This window comes from Pelodiscus sinensis, chromosome 8, assembly GCF_049634645.1.
Source record: "Pelodiscus sinensis isolate JC-2024 chromosome 8, ASM4963464v1, whole genome shotgun sequence".
NCBI classification, from domain to species: Eukaryota; Metazoa; Chordata; order Testudines; family Trionychidae; genus Pelodiscus; species Pelodiscus sinensis.
The window spans coordinates 26900311-26921955 of NC_134718.1; the positions used below are offsets into that span (position 1 = coordinate 26900311).

The 21645-nt window shown below is 40.9% G+C and overlaps 1 protein-coding gene across 5 annotated transcripts in view; it reads right to left on the reverse strand.

Moving 5' to 3' along the window:
- The window catches only part of CTNNA3 (catenin alpha 3), a 1020369-nt gene that overhangs the window by 266807 nt on the left and 731917 nt on the right, over positions 1-21645 (reverse strand). For all 5 annotated transcript variants that reach the window (XM_075934910.1, XM_075934908.1, XM_075934909.1 and 2 more), the window contains 2 exons: positions 14258-14414; positions 13580-13627 (listed from right to left, as the gene is read on the reverse strand). In XM_075934910.1, the coding sequence (XP_075791025.1) occupies positions 13580-13627; positions 14258-14414 (205 nt within the window). The remainder of the gene's footprint in view (positions 1-13579; positions 13628-14257; positions 14415-21645) is intronic.

Here is a 21645-nt window from a genome sequence, read left to right on the forward strand (position 1 = left end):
GGGAGATCCCATTGCCCAACAAAAAGTTGCTGTTTTTTAAAAGAAACCTACAACAAATTCAGCAATGTCTGCTATCCTTGCATCTTTGATGAAGCCTCATTGAAATGTATTTTATAGATTAAGGTATTTATAAACTAATTGCACCTCAATTTAGATTTCAACTTAATTTCATGCACCAATAGGGTGCACACATTTCCTGGAATTCTATCTATTCATCTGTCGAGATAAAGTTCTAGAGGGCCAGTGGCAGCTGTAAGTGTAGTGAGCTACTTTAATGGGTGATGCAACCTTAGGCAGGATTTAGCTATGATTTTGAAAGAATGAGAGAAAAGAATGCCAGAAAGAACACATGCACTAGAAACCCAGGCCTCTAGCCTCAGTTCTGGCTTCCGTGATCCTCATGGCAACAAGAGGTTAGTTTTGGGCCCCCTCTTCTATACAACACAAAGATTATTCCACGTGCCTCTGGCCACTTCTTGAAGGGACGGGATTCCCCAACACAACACAAAGATTTTTACACAACACAAAGATTTGTCAACACTGAGAGAATCACCAGCTGACCAAGTATGCTATTTTCCAACGCCTTTGTGTTCATGAAGGGGCACAATAGAGCCAGAATGTGACCAGAGATCTGGCCCCCGGCTCCTGAACAAACTTGAGACTGCTTACTTTTGGCCAGCTTTCACAACTGCCGTAGATGATGAGCCATTTAAATGACCCTTTCTTAACTCAGAACTCATACTCTTCCTCAGATCCAGCCCCAGTAGAAACTCTGACAGACTCCATTTTTTTCCCTGTGGTCTCTGTTAATTACTGCTGCTTGACATCTGGCCTCAGGAATGAAGATGTCCTTAGTCTACTTTTGTCATCTGAAGTGGTTTTAAATAAATTAATTATAAACAATATTCTTCCATAAGGGTCTAGTCCAGGCTGCACTTCCTGGAACTGGGGCTCTTATGGTGCTGCAGACAAGTGTGTGAGCCATTCAGGAGTGTGGTTATAAAGCTCAGCTCTCCAAAAACCTGTGTATGAACCCTCACGTGGTGGGGCGAGGCAGGTACAACAAGGAAGGAAACAGCTGAGGAAAGAGAAACCATTCTAAATGGATCCACTGGTCTCTCCAAACCCTTTTCAGGGACACCTACCAAGATATGCAGGATTCTTCAGCCTTTGAGCTGCAATAACCTTTACATAGAATCTTCACAGCTTCACAGAGATGAAGGTTTGTGGGGGGAAAACCCTTCCTTTTCATCTTCCCAGCTATTTGGCCTCTGTAGTGGACCAATGATCTGATCTAAAAGCTGGAAACTTTCGCTATTCCACTACATCTTTTTTTTACATTCCTAATATATTATCACAGTATAATTCAACGGTCATTAAGCATCTTGCAGAATTTAGGATACTATATTTTAGGCCCCAGTTCACAAAGAAAGATTTAGGAGGTTAGGTGCTTTGCTTCTATTAAATTTTACATTTAAGTCAGTGAGTAGAATTTATATGCAATTTATTACAGAAACATAAAATGCACATATCAGCATGAAGATTTGCTTGCAGATATCAGAGTCTAGAATATATTTCTTTTTTTTTCTGCAGAACATATTCAATTATTTAGAAATACTTAAAGTCTCGGGGTTTTCATTTCTCACAGTTATTTTCCAAGAACTTGTGGGAATTCTGAAAATACATTTTCACTAAACGTTTTTTTTTTTTCTCTTAGAACATATAAATGCTGATAGAGTATATCCTGGGGAATTCATATTTCACATTACTAATATACAGTTCTACTGAAGGACACAGCTTTTTTAGGGAAGCAAATGCATTTGCTTGCATGAGGCTTGAAAGTGAATATGCTGGCTGTGCTATGCTTGGGTTTTACTTATATCTGTGTATCTGAAAGATTTCATTATCAGCTAGATGTGCAAGATGTGCTAGACGATAAGAGAATATATAAGGGTATGTCTACACTACCACTCTAGTTCAAACTAGGGTGGTTAATGTAGGCAACCGAAGTTGAAAATGAAGCCCGGGATTTAAATATCCCAGGCTTCATTTGCATCTTGCCAGGCGCCGCCATTTTTAAAGCCCTGGTAGTTCGGACTCCGTGCCCACGGCTACACGCGGCACGGAGTAGGTAGTTCGGATTAGGCTCTCTAATCCGAACTACCGTTACTCCTCGTGGAACGAGGTGTACCGGTAGTTTGGATTAGACAGCCTAATCCAAACTACCTACTCCGTGCCGCGTGTAGCCACGGGCAGAGAGTCCGAACTACCGGGGCTTTAAAAATGGCAGCGCCCGGCAAGATGCAAATGAAGCCCGGGATATTTAAATCCAGGGCTTCATTTGCAACTTCGGTTGCCTACATTAACCACCCTAGTTTGAACTAGGGTAGTAGTGTAGACATACCCTAACATATTAATAAACACACACTTACTAAAATGTTTCATGAGCAGATAAGAATTAACTATGTAGCTGATTCTTTATGGAACAAGCCAGTTGGAATAATCAACTGCAGAATGGACCTCACAATATGTGCAATACAGTAACTATACACACACATTATAAGTGTAGAAAGTGATTACATCACCCAGGACAAGTAAGGCTGGGACAAAATATCCTATTTTTTGGAAAAAGGTGAACAACAACAGCAGAAAGAATCAGAAATCAGGGAAGGAATTAAATTCTACAGACCCAATTCAGCAGGGCATTTAAATAAGTATGTTTAAATTCATCCACATGCCAGGTGTTCAAAGGTACTCCTGTGCTTAAATTCCCTTACATTCAATGGAACTTAAACTTCTTAAAGTTAGGGATGTGTTTAAATGCTATCATAAAGGGTAATGGTTTGTTGATTCTAGGCATATGGGAGAGTTAATCTTCTATATAGATTATATGTTGTAAGAACCCAAAATATAATTTTTCCTAGCTGCTGAGGATTTTCCAATATATCATTTTTCTCACATTCATGTTTGTCCACAACTTACATTTTGTATAGAATAAATATATACATATATAATTTTAAAAGGGAAAAATGTTAGATTATGTTATTTTTACTACTTGAAATATACTGTGCAAGATCAACTAATGAATGCCAAATTTTTAAAACCTCTGAACTCAAGTGCAATATCTTTTTTGACGGGATAGATACAACATAATTTTAAATAAAACATATCCAAACCAAATACAGTAAAACTCTGATGGTCCGGCATCTGACGGTCCGGCACTCCTGATGGTCCGGCACCATCAGGAACCCGGAAGTGCTCCGGGCAGCCAGACCATTGGAGCTGATCTGCCCCCAGCCTCCCCGATTCAGCCGCTGCTAAAACTGACCAGCACTGAATCCGGGAAGCAGGGGGCAGAACAGCTGGAGTGCTGCCAAGTAGGTCAATTAGCGCTGCCCCTTGGGGCTGTGGGACCAACCCGGCAGCACCCCAGCTGTCCCGGATTGACCAACGGCTGACTCCAGGAAGCCCAAGACAGAGCTACTCTGCCCCAGCTTCCTGGAATCAGCCGCTGGTCAGTTTCAGCAGCAGCTGACTTGGGTACACCTGGGACAGAGCACCTGGGGTGCTGCTGGGTTGGTCCCCACAGCGCCGAGGTTTGGCGCTACGAGACCAACCCAGCAGCACCCCAGCTGCTCTGTCCCAGGCGTCCCGATTCAGCCGCTGCTGAAACCGACCAGGGCTGACTCCAGGAAGCCCAGGGCAGAGCAGCTCTGCCTCTGGCTTTCTGGAGTCAGCCGTTGATCAGTTTCTGCAGCAGCTGACTTGGGAACACCTGGGGCAGAGAAGCTGGGGTGCTGCTGGGTTTGTCCAGTAGCGCCGAGGAGCAGCGCTGCGGGACCAACCCGTCAGCACCCCAGCTGCTCTTCCCCAGGCATCCCCAAGAGCAGCTGGGGTGCTGACGGGTTGGTCTCGTGGCGCCAAGGGTGAGCGCTACCGGACCAACCCGGCAGCACTCCAGCTGCTCTGCTGCAGGCGTCCCCGATTCAGCCGCTGCTGAAACTGACCAGCAGTGGCTGAATCAGGGACTCCTGGGGCAGAGCCGGACTATCAGAAGGGAGGGCTATGAGGGGGTCTGGGGTAGCATCCTCCCACCCCACCCCAGACCGCTCATAGCCCCCCCTTCTGATAGTCCGGCATATCTGATAATCCAGCACCCCCTGGGTCCTAAAGGTGCCAGATTATTGGAAGTTTACTGTACTGTCAAGGCTTGAGGAACGTCATATTACTGACAAAAACTTTTAAGTCTATTCATATAGAAACTAACACAGCGGGGCACAGGCTATCCAATAAGTTTCTGGACTGCATTGGAGACAACTTTCTGTTTCAGAAGGTTGAAAAAGCTACCAGAGGAGAAGCTGTTCTGGATTTGGTTTTAACAAATAGGGAGGAACTAGTTGAGAACTTGAAAGTGGAAGACAGTATAGGGGACAGTGATCATGAAATAATAGAGTTCATGATCTTAAGGAAAGGTAGAAGGGAGACCAGCACAATTGAGGTAATGGATTTCAGGAAGGCAGATTCTGATAAGCTCAGAGAACTTGTAGGTAAGGTCCCATGGGAAGCAAGACTGAAGGGAAAAACAACTGAGGAGAGTTGGAAGTATTTCAAAGGGACGTTGTTAAGGGCCCAAAAGCAAACAATTCCGCTGTGTAGGAAAGATAGAAAATATGGCAAAAGACCAGCTTGGCTTAACAAGGAGATCTTGCATGATCTCAAAATAAAAAAGGAGTCATATAAAAAATGGAAACTAGGACAAATAACAAAGGATGAATATAGGCAAGCAACACGGGAATGCAGGGGCAAGATTAGAAAGGCAAAGGCACAAAATGAGATCAAACTAGCTACAGGCATAAAGGGAAACAAGAAGACCTTTTATAAATACATTAAAAGCAAGAGGAAGACCAAGGACAGGGTAGGCCCACTGCTTAGTGAGGAGGGAGAAGCAGTAACAGGAAACTTGGAAATGGCAGAGATGCTCAATGACTTCCTTGTTTCGGTCTTCACCGAGAAGTCTGGAGGTGTGCCTAACGTAGTGAATACAAGCAGAGAGAGGGTAAGTTTAGAAGATAGGATACACAAAGAAAAAGTTAAAAATCACTTAGGAAAGTTAGATGTCAGCAAGTCACCAGGTCCTGATGAAATGCATCCCAGGATACTCAAGGAGCTGATAGAGGAGGTATCTGAGCCTTTAGCTATGATCTTTGAAAAATCATGGAAGACAGGGGAGATTCCAGAAGACTGGAAAAGGGCAAATATTGTGCCCATCTATAAAAAGGGGAATAAGAACAACCCAGGAAACTACAGACCGGTCAGTTTAACGTCTGTCCCAGGGAAGATAATGGAGCAGGTAATTAAGGAAATCATATGCAAACACTTGGAAGGTAATAAAGTGATAGGGAATAGCCAGCATGGGTTTGTGAAGAACAAGTCATGCCAAACTAATCTGATAGCTTTCTTTGATAGGATAACGAGCCTTGTGGATAAGGGAGAAGCGGTGGATGTCATATACCTAGACTTTAGTAAGGCATTTGATACGGTCTCGCATGATATTCTTATTGATAAACTAGGCAAATATAACTTAGATAGGGCCACGATAAAGTGGGTGCATAATTGGCTGGATAACCGTAGTCAGAGAGTAGTTATTAATGGTTCTAAATCCTGCTGGAAAGGGATAACAAGTGGAGTTCCTCAAGGGTCTGTTTTGGGACTCGTACTGTTCAATATCTTCATCAATGATGTAGATATTGGGATAGAGAGTACGCTTATTAAGTTTGCAGATGATACCAAACTGGATGGGGTTGCAACTTCTTTGGAGGATAGGGACATAATTCAAAATGACCTTAGCAAGTTAGAGAAATGGTCAGAGGTAAACAGGATGAGGTTTAATAAAGAGAAATGCAAAGTGCTCCACTTAGGAAGGAACAATCAGTTCCATACATACAAGATGGGAAGCGACTGTCTAGGAAGGAGCATGGCGGAAAGGGATCTAGGGGTCATAGTGGACCACAAGTTGAATATGAGTCAACAGTGTGATGCTGTTGCAAAAAAAGCAAATATGATTCTAGGTTGTATCAACAGGTGTGTTGTAAGCAAAACTCGTGAAGTCATTCTGCCGCTCTACTCTGCACTAGTTAGGCCTCAGCTGGAGTACTGTGTCCAGTTCTGGGCTCCACATTTCAAGAAAGATGTGGAGAAATTGGAAAGGGTACAGAGAAGAGTGACAAGAATGATTAAAGGTTTAGAGAACATGACCTATGAAGCCAGGCTTCATGAACTGGGCTTGTTTAGTTTGGAAAAAAGAAGATTAAGGGGGGACCTGATAGCGGTTTTCAAATATCTAAAGGGGTGTCACAAGGAGGAAGGAGAAAATTTGTTCCTCTTGGTTTCTGAGGACAGGACAAGGAGTAATGGGCTTAAAGTGCAGCAGGGGAGGTTTAGATTGGACATTAGGAAAAAATTCCTAACTGTCAGGGTGGTCAAATATTGGAATAAATTGCCAAGGGATGTGGTGGAATCTCCCTCTCTGGAGATATTTAAGAACAGTTTGGATAGACATCTGTCAGGGATGGTGTAGACGGAGCTTGGTCCTGCCTTGAGGGCGGGGGGCTGGACTCAATGACCTCTCGAGGTCCCTTCCAGTCCTATTATTCTATGATATTTTATCCCTTTTCTAAATTAAACTCCATAATGGTGCTTGATGAGTCACTGTGTGCCAACAGAGCTGATTAAAAACATTAGCTAATAGTTAAAATCATGTATTTGTAAAGTAGACATGTCACAGAAGTTTTGAAACAGGACTGTATCCATGAATCTGTTCCATGGCACAATATAAATACAATGTTAACAAAGTCAGCTGGGGTGGTGTTTTGAAGTAAAGAGTACCAAAGTAGGAGAGAGAGAACCATTCCTGGGTGTCCCTTCAAATTTACTATTACTTGGTAGGGAAATGCCACTGGTAATGTCCTTCAGAAATACCCCATCCCCAAAAAGAAGCAACACAGGTAAAAATTCCCTCAAAATTATTTTTACAGGAGAGTGGATAACTTTCTTTATGAGAGAATAAATTTAGGTTTGGTCCATCATGTGTTGTTCCAAATGGATTAGGAAGTATTAAAGACTATGATTATCCAAGATAGCTTCCTTTATGACAGATTAGATCTACGCATTCAATAAATAACCATTTGCAATGGTTTCCAACTACTGTAATTCCACTGACGTCAGTGAAACTCCTCTTGCATTGATGCATGATCCAACTAAGTACTGCTTAATGGCATGGGAAACTGTGACTGTATTCACCATTGTGTTAAGCCTAAAACTATGTACATTAACCATAAGGAAACAGCGCAGTTTTGCTCAGATGTACTGACCACATTATGCCTTTATGCCCTAGAATTCTGATGACATAAATGGACTTACATAGGTGTGAGAGATGGAAGAATATGGCATATAATATGCCACAAATGAGATAGCTTATTTGTATTCTCTCTTTAAATACTAAATACTCTTTCTAATGCAATGCATAGTTTATTAATAGTGAACATATCTTTAGCAAATACTATTTTAAAGTACATTTTTCAGAACCAGATATTTATATATACTGGATATACAAAAGAACATAAGAACAGCCACACTGGGTCAGACCAAAGGTCCATCTAGCCCAGTATCCTGTCTGCTGACAGTGGCCAATACCAGATGCCCCAGAAGGAGAGATCACAACAGGTAATCCTCATGTGATCCTTCCCCAGTCTCCCACTGCCAGAGAAACAGAGGCTAGGGACACCATTCCTACCCATCCTGGCTAATAGCCATTGATGGACCTAACCTCCATGAATCTATCTAGCTCTTTTTTGAATCCCGTTAAAATTTTAGCCTTCACCACATCCTCTGGCAAGGAGTTCCACAGGTTGACTATGTACTGAGTGAAGAAAAACTTTATTTTGTTTGTTTTAAACCTGCTGCCTATTAATTTCATTTGGTGACCCCTAGTTCTTATATTGTGGGAATAAGTAAATAACTTTTCCTTATTTACTTTTTCTACACCAGTCATAATTTTATAGACCTCTATCATATCCCCCCTTAGTCTCCTCTTTTCTAAGCTGAAAAGTCCAAGTTTTTTTAATCTTTCTTCATATGGGACCCGTTCCAAATCCGTAATAATTTTTGTTGCCCTTTTCTGAACCTTTTCCAATGCCAAAATATTTTTTGAGATGAGGTGACCACATCTGTATGCAGTATTCAAGATATGGGTGTGACATGGTTTTATATAAAGGCAATACGATGTTTTCTGTGTTATTCTCTATCCCTTTTTTAATGACTCCTAACATTTGATTTGATTTTTTCACTGCCACTGAACACTGAGTGGATGTTTTCAGAGAACTATCCACAATGACCCCAAGATCTCTCTCTTGATTAGTTGTAGCCACATTAGTCCCCATCATATTGTATATATATAGTTGGGATTATGTTTTCCAAAGTGCATTACTTTACATTTATCAACATTAAATTTCATTTGCCATTTTGTTGCCCAATCACTTCATCTGGTGGGATCTTTTTGAAGCTCTTAATAGTCTGCTTTGGTCTTAACTATCTTAAGCAGTTTGGTATTGTCTGAAAATTTTGCCACCTCACTGTTATCCCTTTGTCTAGATCATTTATAAATAAATTGAATAGGATGGATCCCAGGACAGACCTTTGGGGACACCAGTAGTTACCTCTCTCCACTCAGAAAACTTACCATTTATTCTTATCCTTTGTTTCCTGTCTTTTAACCAGTTATAAATCCATGAAAGGACCTTCTGTCTTATCCCATGACAACTTACTTTACTTAAGAGCCTTTGCTGAGGAACCTTGTAAAGGCTTTCTGGAAATCTAAGTATACTACATCCACTGGATCTCCTTTGTCCATATATTTGTTGACCCTGTCAAAGAACTCTAGCAAATTAGTAAGATATGATTTCCCTTTACAGACACAATGTTGACTTTCCTCCAACAAATTATATTCATCCATGTGTCTGACAATTTTATTCTTTACTATAGTTTCAACTAATATGCCCGGTACTGACTTTAGACTTACTGGTCTGTAATTGCCTGGATCACCTCTAGAGCCCTTTTTAAATATTGGTGTCACGTTAGCTATCTTCCAATCTTTAGGTACAGAAGCTGATTTAAAGGATAGGTTACAAACCACAGTTAACAGTTCCGCAGTTTCCCATTTGATTTCTTTTAGAACTGTTGGCTGAATGCCATCCAGTCCTGGTGACTTGTTACAGTTAAGTTTATCAATTTGTTCCAAAACCTCATCTAATGACACCTCAATCTGGGACAATTCCTCAGATTTGTCACCTAAAAAGAATGTCTCAGGTTTGGGACTGTCCCCAATAACTTCAGCTGTGAAGACTAATGCAAAGGATTCATTTAGCTTCTTTGCTATGACTTTATCATCTTTGAGGGCTCCTTTAGTATCTTAATCATCCAAGGACTCCACTGGTTGTTTAACTGGCTTCCTACTTCTGATGTACTTAAAAAACATTTTACTATTACTTTTTGAGGTTTTAGCTAGCTTTTCTTCAAAGTGATAGCCTCTCTAATCTCCTTTAGCATTTCATAGTCACTATCCTTATCAGGTGGTCAATAATATATCTCTACAGCTATATTCTTATTATTGGAGCATGAAATTACTATCCATATAGATTCTGTGGAATATTTTGGCTCAATTAAGATTTTTACTTCATTTGATTCTACATTTTCTTTCATGTATAGTGCCACTCCCCCACCAGCACGACCTGCTCTGTCCTTCCAATATGTTTTGTGCCCTGGTATGACTGTGTCCCATTGATTGTCCTCATTCCACCAAGTTTCCGTGATCCCTATTATATCAATATCCTCCTTTAAAACTAGCACTCCAGTTCATCCATTTTACTATTTACACTTCTAACATTGCGAAATGTGAAACTAGTACAATACCTCTCTGCAAAGGAAGCATTTGAAATATAAACATGTCTTAGCATAAATGTGAAGCCTTAAAAGAGCAAAAAAAAAAAAAAGGGAAACATTTCAGGGAAGCACATTATTTTATAAGCTGTTTTCTTTGTACTTGTTTCTTTGACCAAAAAAGTCTGCAGCCAATTTGTACATTTTGGTCAGGGACCTCAACTTTGGGGATCTGATTCATTGTTGCTTTAGATCCCGTGTAATTATTTACATCAGTGCAAATAAAATGCAAAACATTCCACTCTGATCAGGTATAATTCTACATCAGCTTTGCACTGTCCTTTTGGTGTGCATGACTACACAAAGGTGCACAGCATTAGTGAATCAGACCCACCTTAGGACCATAAGGCAAAATTTAAACCTGGCTAAACATCCATGAAAGAATTCTTTTTGCACATAGATCATAGAATCATAGAATCATAGAATAATAGGACTGGAAGGGACCTCGAGAGGTCATCGAGTCCAGCCCCCCGCCCTCAAGGCAGGATCAATCTCCGTCTACACCATCCCTGACAGATGTCTATCTAACCTGTTCTTAAATATCTCCAGAGAGGGAGATTCCACCACCTCCCTTGGCAATTTATTCCAATATTTGACCACCCTGACAGTTAGGAATTTTTTCCTAATGTCCAATCTAAACCTCCCCTGCTGCACTTTAAGCCCATTACTCCTTGTCCTGTCCGCAGAAACCAAGAGGAACAAATTTTCGCCTTCCTCCTTGTGACACCCTTTTAGATATTTGAAAACCGCTATCATGTCCCCCCTTAATCTTCTTTTTTCCAAACTAAACAAGCCCAGTTCATGAAGCCTGGCTTCATAGGTCATGTTCTCTAGACCTTTAATCATTCTTGTCGCTCTTCTCTGTACCCTTTCCAATTTCTCCACATCTTTCTTGAAATGTGGCGCCCAGAACTGGACACAGTACTCCAGCTGAGGCCTAACTAGTGCAGAATAGAGCGGCAGAATGACTTCACGAGTTTTGCTTACAACACACCTGTTGATACAACCTAGAATCATATTTGCTTTTTTTGCAACAGCATCACACTGTTGACTCATATTCAACTTGTGGTCCACTATGACCCCTAGATCCCTTTCCGCCATGCTCCTTCCTAGACAGTCGCTTCCCATCTTGTATGTATGGAACTGATTGTTCCTTCCTAAGTGGAGCACTTTGCATTTCTCTTTATTAAACCTCATCCTGTTTACCTCTGACCATTTCTCTAACTTGCTAAGGTCATTTTGAATTATGTCCCTATCCTCCAAAGAAGTCGCAACCCCACCCAGTTTGGTATCATCTGCAAACTTAATAAGCGTACTCTCTATCCCAATATCTACATCATTGATGAAGATATTGAATAGTACGGGTCCCAAAACAGACCCTTGAGGAACTCCACTTGTTATCCCTTTCCAGCAGGATTTAGAACCGTTAACAACAACTCTCTGACTACGGTTATCCAGCCAATTATGCACCCACCTTATCGTGGCCCTATCTAAGTTATATTTGCCTAGTTTATCAATAAGAATATCATGCGAGACCGTATCAAATGCCTTACTAAAGTCTAGGTATATGACATCCACCGCTTCTCCCTTATCCACAAGGCTCGTTATCTTATCAAAGAAAGCTATCAGATTAGTTTGGCATGACTTGTTCTTCACAAACCCATGCTGGCTATTCCCTATCACTTTATTACTTTCCAAGTGTTTGCATACGATTTCCTTAATTACCTGCTCCATTATCTTCCCTGGGACAGACGTTAAACTGACCGGTCTATAATTTCCTGGGTTGTTCTTATTCCCCTTTTTATAGATGGGCACAATATTTGCCCTTTTCCAGTCTTCTGGAATCTCCCCTGTCTGCCATGATTTTTCAAAGATCATAGCTAAAGGCTCAGATACCTCCTCTATCAGCTCCTTGAGTATCCTGGGATGCATTTCATCAGGACCTGGTGACTTGCTGACATCTAACTTTCCTAAGTGATTTTTAACTTGTTCTTTGTGTATCCTATCTTCTAAACTTACCCTCTCTCTGCTTGTATTCACTACGTTAGGCACACCTCCAGACTTCTCGGTGAAGACCGAAACAAAGAAGTCATTGAGCATCTCCGCCATTTCCAAGTTCCCTGTTACTGCTTCTCCCTCCTCGCTAAGCAGTGGGCCTACCCTGTCCTTGGTCTTCCTCTTGCTTTTAATGTATTTATAAAAGGTCTTCTTGTTTCCCTTTATGCCTGTAGCTAGTTTGATCTCATTTTGTGCCTTTGCCTTTCTAATCTTGCCCCTGCATTCCCGTGTTGCTTGCCTATATTCATCCTTTGTTATTTGTCCTAGTTTCCATTTTTTATATGACTCCTTTTTTATTTTGAGATCATGCAAGATCTCCTTGTTAAGCCAAGCTGGTCTTTTGCCATATTTTCTATCTTTCCTACACAGCGGAATTGTTTGCTTTTGGGCCCTTAACAACGTCCCTTTGAAATACTTCCAACTCTCCTCAGTTGTTTTTCCCTTCAGTCTTGCTTCCCATGGGACCTTACCTACAAGTTCTCTGAGCTTATCAAAATCTGCCTTCCTGAAATCCATAACCTCAATTGTGCTGGTCTCCCTTCTACCTTTCCTTAAGATCATGAACTCTATTATTTCATGATCACTGTCCCCTATACTGTCTTCCACTTTCAAGTTCTCAACTAGTTCCTCCCTATTTGTTAAAACCAAATCCAGAACAGCTTCTCCTCTGGTAGCTTTTTCAACCTTCTGAAACAGAAAGTTGTCTCCAATGCAGTCCAGAAACTTATTGGATAGCCTGTGCCTCGCTGTGTTAGTTTCCCAACATATGTCTGGATAGTTGAAGTCCCCCTTCACCACCAAATCTTGGGCTTTGGATAGTTTTGTTAATTGTTTAAAAAAGGCCTCATCCACCTCTTCCACCTGGCTAGGTGGCCTGTAGTAGACTCCTAGCATGATATCACCCTCGTTTTTTACCCCTTTTAGCTTAACCCAGAGACTCTCTACACAGCTATCTCCTACGTTCATCTCCACTTCAGTCCAAGTGTGTACATTTTTAATATACAAGGCAACCCCTCCTCCCTTTTTTCCCTGTCTGTCCTTCCTGAGCAAGCCGTACCCTTCCATACCAATATTCCAATCATGCGTCCCATCCCACCAGGTTTCTGTAATACCAATGATATCATAGTTGTATTTATTGGTTAGCAATTCCAGTTCTTCCTGCTTATTACCCATACTTCTCGCATTTGTAATAGATGCAATAGCTGTTCCTATACTTCCTCTTCCCTAACTTACGGGGTGTGGCTTAACCGCCTGGGTGCTAGAATCCATGTGCCTGGCTTTTAGAATAATCTATCTGAGTTTTTGGGAGCCTATATAAAATAAAATAATCCAAACACTGCTCTACACTGAAATTATTGGACAAATTGCTCACATGAATCAATACACAGTTGTCTGCTAAGGAAACACATAGACCTGGAAATTTTTATTTAAGTAAAGAAAACATACTTAAATTTCATGAACACTGTATATCAAATCTTCTTAACAGTAGTTTGTAAATCCAACATCATAATGGTAGGCTCAAATTTACCTGACTGTAAGTAAAAGAATTTGTCACCAGCTGGAAACTTGTGGACACCTGTTTGCAGAAAAATCCTATAAGTAACAAGGCACATGGCCCACAAAGACAGGCAAATCCTTTAACTACATTTCACTGAGCAACTAATTGCCAAAACATAGGTTTGGCTCTAATGGCAGTCATGTGTACAGTGGGATTATGGTATAAATTCTTTATACCTTGCTGTTTCTTTGGCTTTGTGTAAATACCATGTTTAGACCCTTCTGAGGTATATTAGTGAGGGTCAGGAATGGTTTAGCTGAGTAAAGTATATGGGCATGCATTTTCAGTAGGCTTTTTTAAACACCCACACATTTTGAGTTTTTCCCCCTTTAAGATTAGACTGTGTACTAATTGGCAATTTGCTTTTCAAAATGTGTAAGATATCCTGAGCCTGCCTGAAAATGTTTCTGAACCCCAGTAAGATTTTTATAGTCACAAAACCTGGAAGAATACGTCACATAACATACTGCACCTCGACAAAGAATGGAATGACAAGGGTGCTGTATTAAGTGTAATCCTTGCTAAATACTAATCTCCCACTGGTTTTTTGTTAGATTTTATGGAAGTGACAATACAACTAATATCCTTTTAAAAAATGAAGAAGAGAGAAGTTGACGTAAAAAAGTCAGATTCTGAAAATTAACATACCTGATATAGCAAGGAAATCATCAATGCTTATAATGTCATCCACAGCTTCAGTAAGAACATGTATGTGATTCTCCCATGTGCTCTTATATTTTTCCATGTTGTTTTTTACTACTTGGCTTTTTGGTCTTGCAGCAAGAGCTAAAGCCGCATTAATAACCTGCAGGAAAAAAAAAAACATATTATTAATTTCATCTGAAATAACTAAAAAGAATAACCAATTAAAAGGAAAGATTTCTGTTTTCTGAGCTTTAAAGGTATTCAGCCTTATTTTGTATTCAAAAGGAGGAATACTGGTCAAATATTGTATCTGTTAACCTTCCTGCTGAGTTCATGAATTAGAGTTCAGTTGTAATTTTAATTGAATAGGACTACAAAATATTCCTTAATTGGAGAATTCATTACATAGGAAATCTGTTTAGTAATATGCAATATATTTCTCTCAGGATATGATAGTTTCAAAATATTTTGATGTACAATCCCACTTAATTAAGTTGTAATACGTTTTTACTATATAATACAGAATACTAGAAAGATGTACTCTAGAAGGTCACTTCAGTGTGGGATTTATAAACCCTCAAGAGTGGCACCTATCATCCTGTAAATTACCCTTTCTGAAGGGATACTTTAACACCCCAAAGCTTTTAAGCCTTGGACATGGTACAGGGAAGCATGTATCAACACAAAATAACACATTATCCCTGCTAGGTATTTATCAAATGAGGAAATATATGAGAACACAAAACGAAAGATACCTGAAGAATTAAACAACAAAATAATGAATCATATCCTACATCTCAGTGTAATATCCAGACCTGGCAGTGTAGATTATAAGAAAAATATATAATTTGGAAAGAATTCTCAACTCCACCCCACTGTGATCAAGTGGTTACAGTAGAACAGGTTGTGGTTCTAAATTCAGCTGAAATGTCTTCTCGTTGCATGAACTTCAGGAAGTCTCTTGACCTTATGTTGGAGTTTACCCAGGGGAGTAATAAAGAAAACTTACCCTACACATAACAGACTCCTTCTCTACTTTAAGTCTCAAAGAGGTAGCCATGTGAGTTAATATCTGCATGCAGAAAAACCCCTAGGAGCATCTTAAAGACCAATATTTATCATATCTATAGTAGCCCAGTGTCTGAGAGTCTGTAACGCCGAAATGCTGGCTGTTCCCTCTGGGGGGTGCTGTTGCCTGAAATGCTGGCTGTTCCCTCTGAGAGACCCGTGCTGCATGGAGAGTGCGGGGCCCAAACAGCCGCTTGCACCGTTTTCTCCCCCAAGGCGGCCTGGCTGAGCAGTGCAGAAGTCAGCTGAGTGCCACAGTGGGAGGCGAATGGGGGCGGGGTGGTGACATGCGGCATGACAGTGGCTCTAAGCCCCACCCCCTAGCCGTGAACATCACCACCCCGCCCCCCTTTGCCTCCCGCCGTGGCGCTCGGCTGACTTCTGCGCTGCTCAGCTGGGCCATTGCATGGGAGCAAGCGGCGCAAGCGACCGTTTGGGATCCACACACCCCCCATGCAGCACAGGGAGTGTGGAGCCCAAACAGCCATTTGGGCTCCGTGGTCCCCTGAGTGAGAGGCAGGAAGGGGAGGAGAAGTGAAAGAGAGAGACAGAGAGAGAGGCAGAAGGTGGAGGAGAGCTGAGAGAGAGAGAGGAGGAGGCAGGAGGAGGAGGAAAGACAGAGCGAGAGACTGGAGGCTCAGGAGAGAAGACCGACGTGGAGGAGAGACCTGAAAATCCCATCTTATGACTGGCTAATTGGCTAGTTAGTACATAAGCTTTCATTGGGTAAAACCCACTTCATCAGATAAACTGGAGTGGAAATTACACAGATTAAATATATATTGTTAATGAGGCCAATTATGCCTCCTGCAAGGCGGTTTACAGGATATGTAGAAAAAGGCTTTCTTTCTCGACATCCCCCTCTAGACTGCCACTTTTTGCTGACAAAGTGCTGAGTCAGCAAAACACGGCAACCATTTTAATGCAAATTAGGCTCGGGATATTTAAATCCCTGCCTCATTTGCAATGTCGTCCTGCATCCCTGCCGACAGAGGGATGCAGCCTAGACATACCCTAAGATTGCCAATGTGTAATTACTGCTGGAATACAGAAAAACAGGATTGTGCTTAATTTGTTCCAAAGGAAGGGGCTCATGGTTAAAAGAAAGGACCCTATTAAGCAGGGGCACAATTGTCAAAACCCTGTGTGAGATTAAGAAGGATGGGGGTGGTTATTCAGGTCAGGAGGCTTCAGATCCCTTCCAGTGGTACTCCCTGAATTGGTTTGACTTGTTCTCCTCATGGTTCAAAGAATTCAGCTAAACAGGCTTCATTAGGAGCCTCTTTGTTATTTTAATCACAGAAGAACTGTATTTTTGCTCTGCCTGCTAAGAGCTCAAATCAGTGGGAGCTGAAATAACTTGAGATGGGACACTTTCCAGCCTGGAAAAAAGTTGAAATTTCTTATGTGCAGAGATCAGACCTGAGAGATGGATGGCAGTGGATGGTGACTTATGACCAGCAGGTGGCACAGGAGAGGCACAATAAGTGGCCAGCAGAGTGGTGGCAGGAGTGTGAGGAGCAGCCAGTAGGGTGGCGGCCGAGAGGCATGATGAGCAGCCAGCAGGGTGGTAGTGGAGAAGCATGACTAGTGACCACCAGAGTGAGTAAAATGCCTCTTTGACCCCTACTCAAAGTGAGAGAGGAACTCTGCAAATAAACCTCTGAACTCTGGGTCTGTACCAGCCAAAGGCAGCAACTGTGAGTAGAGTGCACAGAAGGCTCGGGTATGTGAAGCGGAAAAAGGACACTGCCCAACTTACTTGGCATGTGTCTTTTATTCATGGTATATGTTTATGAATACTGATTGCAGTGTTTTCCCAAATTATTACCAAATTACTGTCCTCTTTTTATTAAGTTTCTTATCTACACTTAGACTCTATGCTTGTGAGTAGGGAACTATTGACTCTCAGAAGTGCACAGTGTATAAATTTCCCAGGTTTCTTGGTGAGTATTCAAACCAGTTCTTTGTTGGATCAGTGGAAAGGAACCCCTAGATATTGAACACGGCCCTGACAACTGCTAACTTCACCTCACAGAAGAGTTATATTTAGAATATAATAATATCACAGAAATAACATTAGTAACTTAGGCTATGTCTAGACTGCAGGCTTCTTTCGAAAGAGGCTCTTTCGAAAGCATCTTTCGAAAGAGCCTCTTTCGAAAGATCGCGTCTAGACTGCAGGCGGATCTTTCGAAAGAGCAATCCGCTTTTTCGAAAGAGAGCACCCAGCGAGTCTGGATGCTCTCTTTCAAGGAAGCCTTATTTACATTGAAGAACGCCTTCTTTCGAAAGAGGAACTTTCGAAAGAAGGCGTTCTTCCTCGTAAAAAGAGGTTTACCGCCATCGAAAGAAAAGCCGCGTTCTTTCGAAATAATTTCGAAAGAACGCGGCTTGAGTCTGGACGCAGGGGAAGTTTTTTCGGGAAAAGGCTACTTCATCAAGAAGCAACGGCCTGATGAAATTCAATCCAGGGTACTTAAAAGAATAAGTTGAAGATATCCTGGAACCATTAGGCTACATATACACTGCAGAGCTATTTCAAGATACTTCCGGTATCCCAAAATAGCTATTCCGTGTCTTTTGTGCAAGCCTGCTATTTCAAAATATAACAGGCTTGCTATTCCATTGTTCTGTAAACCTCATTTCATGAGGAGTAAGCAACCTTTCAGAATAGTGCTCTATTTCAAAACTTGGTGCTGTGCAGACAGTGCCACATTTCAAAATAAGCTATTTCAAAATTAGCTTGAAAAAAGCAATGCAATTTGCTTATCCTATTCTACCTGGCACTAAGAAGGTCTCTGCTGAAATATCTAATTCTGGACACCACAATTCAAGTAGGTTTTAGACAAATTGGAGAGAGTCTGGATGAAAACAACAAAAATGATTGAACGGTTTACAATTCCTGACATGAGGAAATGGCACATATTTTGACATTCTTGGTCTTCAGAAAAGAATGCTGAGAATCTGATAACATTATTAAATATGTCAAAGATTGTTATAAAGAGGACTGTAATCAACTGTTTTCCCTGTCCACTAAAGTCTGGACAAGAAGAAAATGATTTAATCAGCAGCAAGAGAGATTTAGGTTGAATTACAGGATTTTAAAAATATATAAGCATAAAATCTTAGGGATAGAAGAGACCTCAGGAGGCCTTTAAGATCAACCTGCTGCACAAAGCAGGACCAATTACAACTACATCATACTAGCCAGGACTTTGTCAAGCCAGGACTTAAAAATCTCTAGGGAAGGAGTTTCCACCACCTCCTTAGGTAACCCATTCAGTGCTTCACCACTCTCCTGATAAAATAGTTCTTCCTCATATCCAACCTAGACCTCCCCCACTGCAACTTGAGACCATTGCTCCTTGTTCTGTCATCTGTCACCACTGAGAACAGCTTCTCTCCATCCTCTTTGGATCCTCCCTTCAGGAAGTTGAAGGCTGCTATCAAATTCCCCCTCACTCTTCTTTTTTATAGACTAAATAAGCCCAAATCCCTCAGACTCTCCTTGTAAGTCATGTGCTCCAGCCCCCAATAATTTTTGTTGCTCTCTGCTAGACTTTCTTCAATGTGTCACATAATTTCTGTAATTAAGGAGCCAGAATTGGACACAATACTCCAGATGTGGCCTCACCTGTGCTGAATAAAGGCAGATAATCACTTCTCTAGATCTGTTGGCAATGCTCCTACTAATGCACCCCAATATACCATTAGCCTTCTTGGCTGTAAGGGCACATTGTGGACTCATATCCAGCTTCTCATCCACTGTAATTCCCAGGTCATTTTCTAAGGAGAATGAAGTACTTAAATAGGCTTCCTAAGGAGGTTGCAGAATCCCCATCATTGCAGGTTTTTAGGATCAAACGCTGCTTGGCCCTGCCTCAGCATGGGGAGGATGGACTACAGTACTTCTCAACAGCCCTTTCAATCCAACACTTCTGTGATTCTACAAGTCCACAACACATAAGCACCCTGCATAGACTTTTAATTTGTAATATCAGATTTGTGTTAGTGTAGGGCCTCATCCTGCATCCTTTACTAGCATTCTGATAACCCATTGCTACTAAGTGATCCTAAATGAGTCCATGGGTGCTCAGGCTGCAAAACATGTAAATCTCCATTATAATGCACTGGCTCTAGTGAAAGAAGGCACTACAGCACTGGCATCCTCCCACCCCATAGGTAAGGTGGAACATTTATGGTTATTAGGATTCATTTTTAGAAAGATAAGCACTCAGCATTTCCATTATAGTGCCACCTTTGGCACTAAACATGCTCTTTAAGTAAATACTTCATGGTAGGTATAGCAGACAGAGAATAGCACGTTATCCTTACACCAGCTTTAACTACCTTCCATTTCCACAGGAAATTAAATATTTCCCTTACTTGCATCTTTATTATGATTAAAAGATTATTCTTCCTTAGGAGAAACAGACTGTTAATATTTCATATTATGTATTTTCTAAATGTTAAGACCCTTCTAAAAGTGCTCCTGGAGAATAAAGTCTCATAGATATGGCATTGCTATGCTGGATCATATGACTATTTAAATTATTTTATTAGAACATCTTTCAGCATCTGTGTCAAAAGATTTGTTTATTAAGTATGTATGCTTGTTTGGAGTGACTTCAGTGGTCAGAATAAAGCACAGTTATTTGGGAAAAAATCTTATTTTAAAGTTATGAATCACAATCCATAGCCTATGACTTTGGCATGTGACTTAACCTACATAAAAGAACAGTCTGCCTATCTCCGAAAAGAGACAGAGAAATGCCAAAATTTGTCCCCATCCCTCCCTCTTCCCCTGGATTAGGATTGGAAAGGTTTTCCTACACACTGAACTAAAGTTATACAGCCTCTGACTTAACACATATGGATGCAGAGCCTCTACCTATGAACTGACCCATACCTCTCTCTGGCTGTGTCTACACTCGGCCACTTATTCCGGAAAAGCAGCCGCTTTTCCAGAATAAGCTACGAGCTGTCTATACTGGCCCCTTGAATTTCCGGAAAAGCAATGACGATTAACTGTAAGAAATCAGCTGCTTTTCCAGAAAAACTATGCTGCTCCCGCTTGGGCAAAAGTCCTTTTTCCGGAAAACTGTTCCAGAAAAGGCCCAGTGTAGACAGCACAGTAGTCTTTTCCGCAAAAAAGCCCCGATCGCGAAAATGACGATTGGGGCTTTTTTCCGGAAAAGCACGTCTACATTGGCCACGGACGCTTTTCCGGAAAAAGGGCTTTTCCGGAAAAGCATCCTGCCAATGTAGACGCTCTTTTTCCGGAAATACTTATAATGGAAAACTGTTCCATTTTAAGCATTTCCGGAAAAAGGTGCCAGTGTAGACACAGCCTCTATGTACAAGCTACAATGTACAAAGGAAAAAGCTGATATGCTAAAATATATTTTTAAATCTTAGAAAAAAATGAACATTGTTTGCTGTTTTGTACCCATATTACGGGGTTGGAACAAGATTAATGTCACAGTCTGTTATTTCATTTGTACAATGCATAATGATGGGTATCATTGCTTATATGATTCATCCTATTCAATCTTAGGCAAAGTTTTCATTAGTACATAATGCACCATGATAAGCATCAAAAACACTCAGTAAAAATCACAGGCAGAAAATAAAAAAAAGGAATAGTACATATTATGAGCCATTTTATATAGAATCCCAATAACTTTGCCAAGATTACATCAATACACTGTTTAGTTTGGACAACAAAAGGATAATATCAGGATAGCCAAAACAATGGGGGACTGGAAGAGAATTGAAAAGTGTAGAGGCAAACAGCAAATGAAGAAAAGTGCCCAACCTAACCCAAACACAAATATATATCAAATTCAGAGCCTCTTCTACCTGAAAAGGGAGAAGATTAGCACAGCAGTCTCTGAGGGAGCTCACCATATTAACCTAAGGTATTTGGGAAATACACTGATACAATAATGTAGTACAATAATAACCACAAGAGAATTAAGCATCATAATATTAAAAAAAAATCCTATTTAGAGTGGGAATGTTATCTGTGGCATTTGCAATTAAATACCAGCACCTTACAAGCATTTGTATATGTCACAAATTTTTTAAGGGGCTAGTAGTACCTGCTATTATTAAGGTTGCACAACACTTCCGATAATAAGACTTTGTTTTTAATTCCTATTAATGTTGGCGAATGTTAATAATTTGGACTGCAATTTTCTATGTGGGACGTCTGCCTCAGGCTGACATGGTGTGGGGCAGAAGTGTGGAAATTTCAACCAAAACATTTCAGTCATATTTGAAAAAAGGGCTAGGGAAAATATATTTTATTAAAAAAC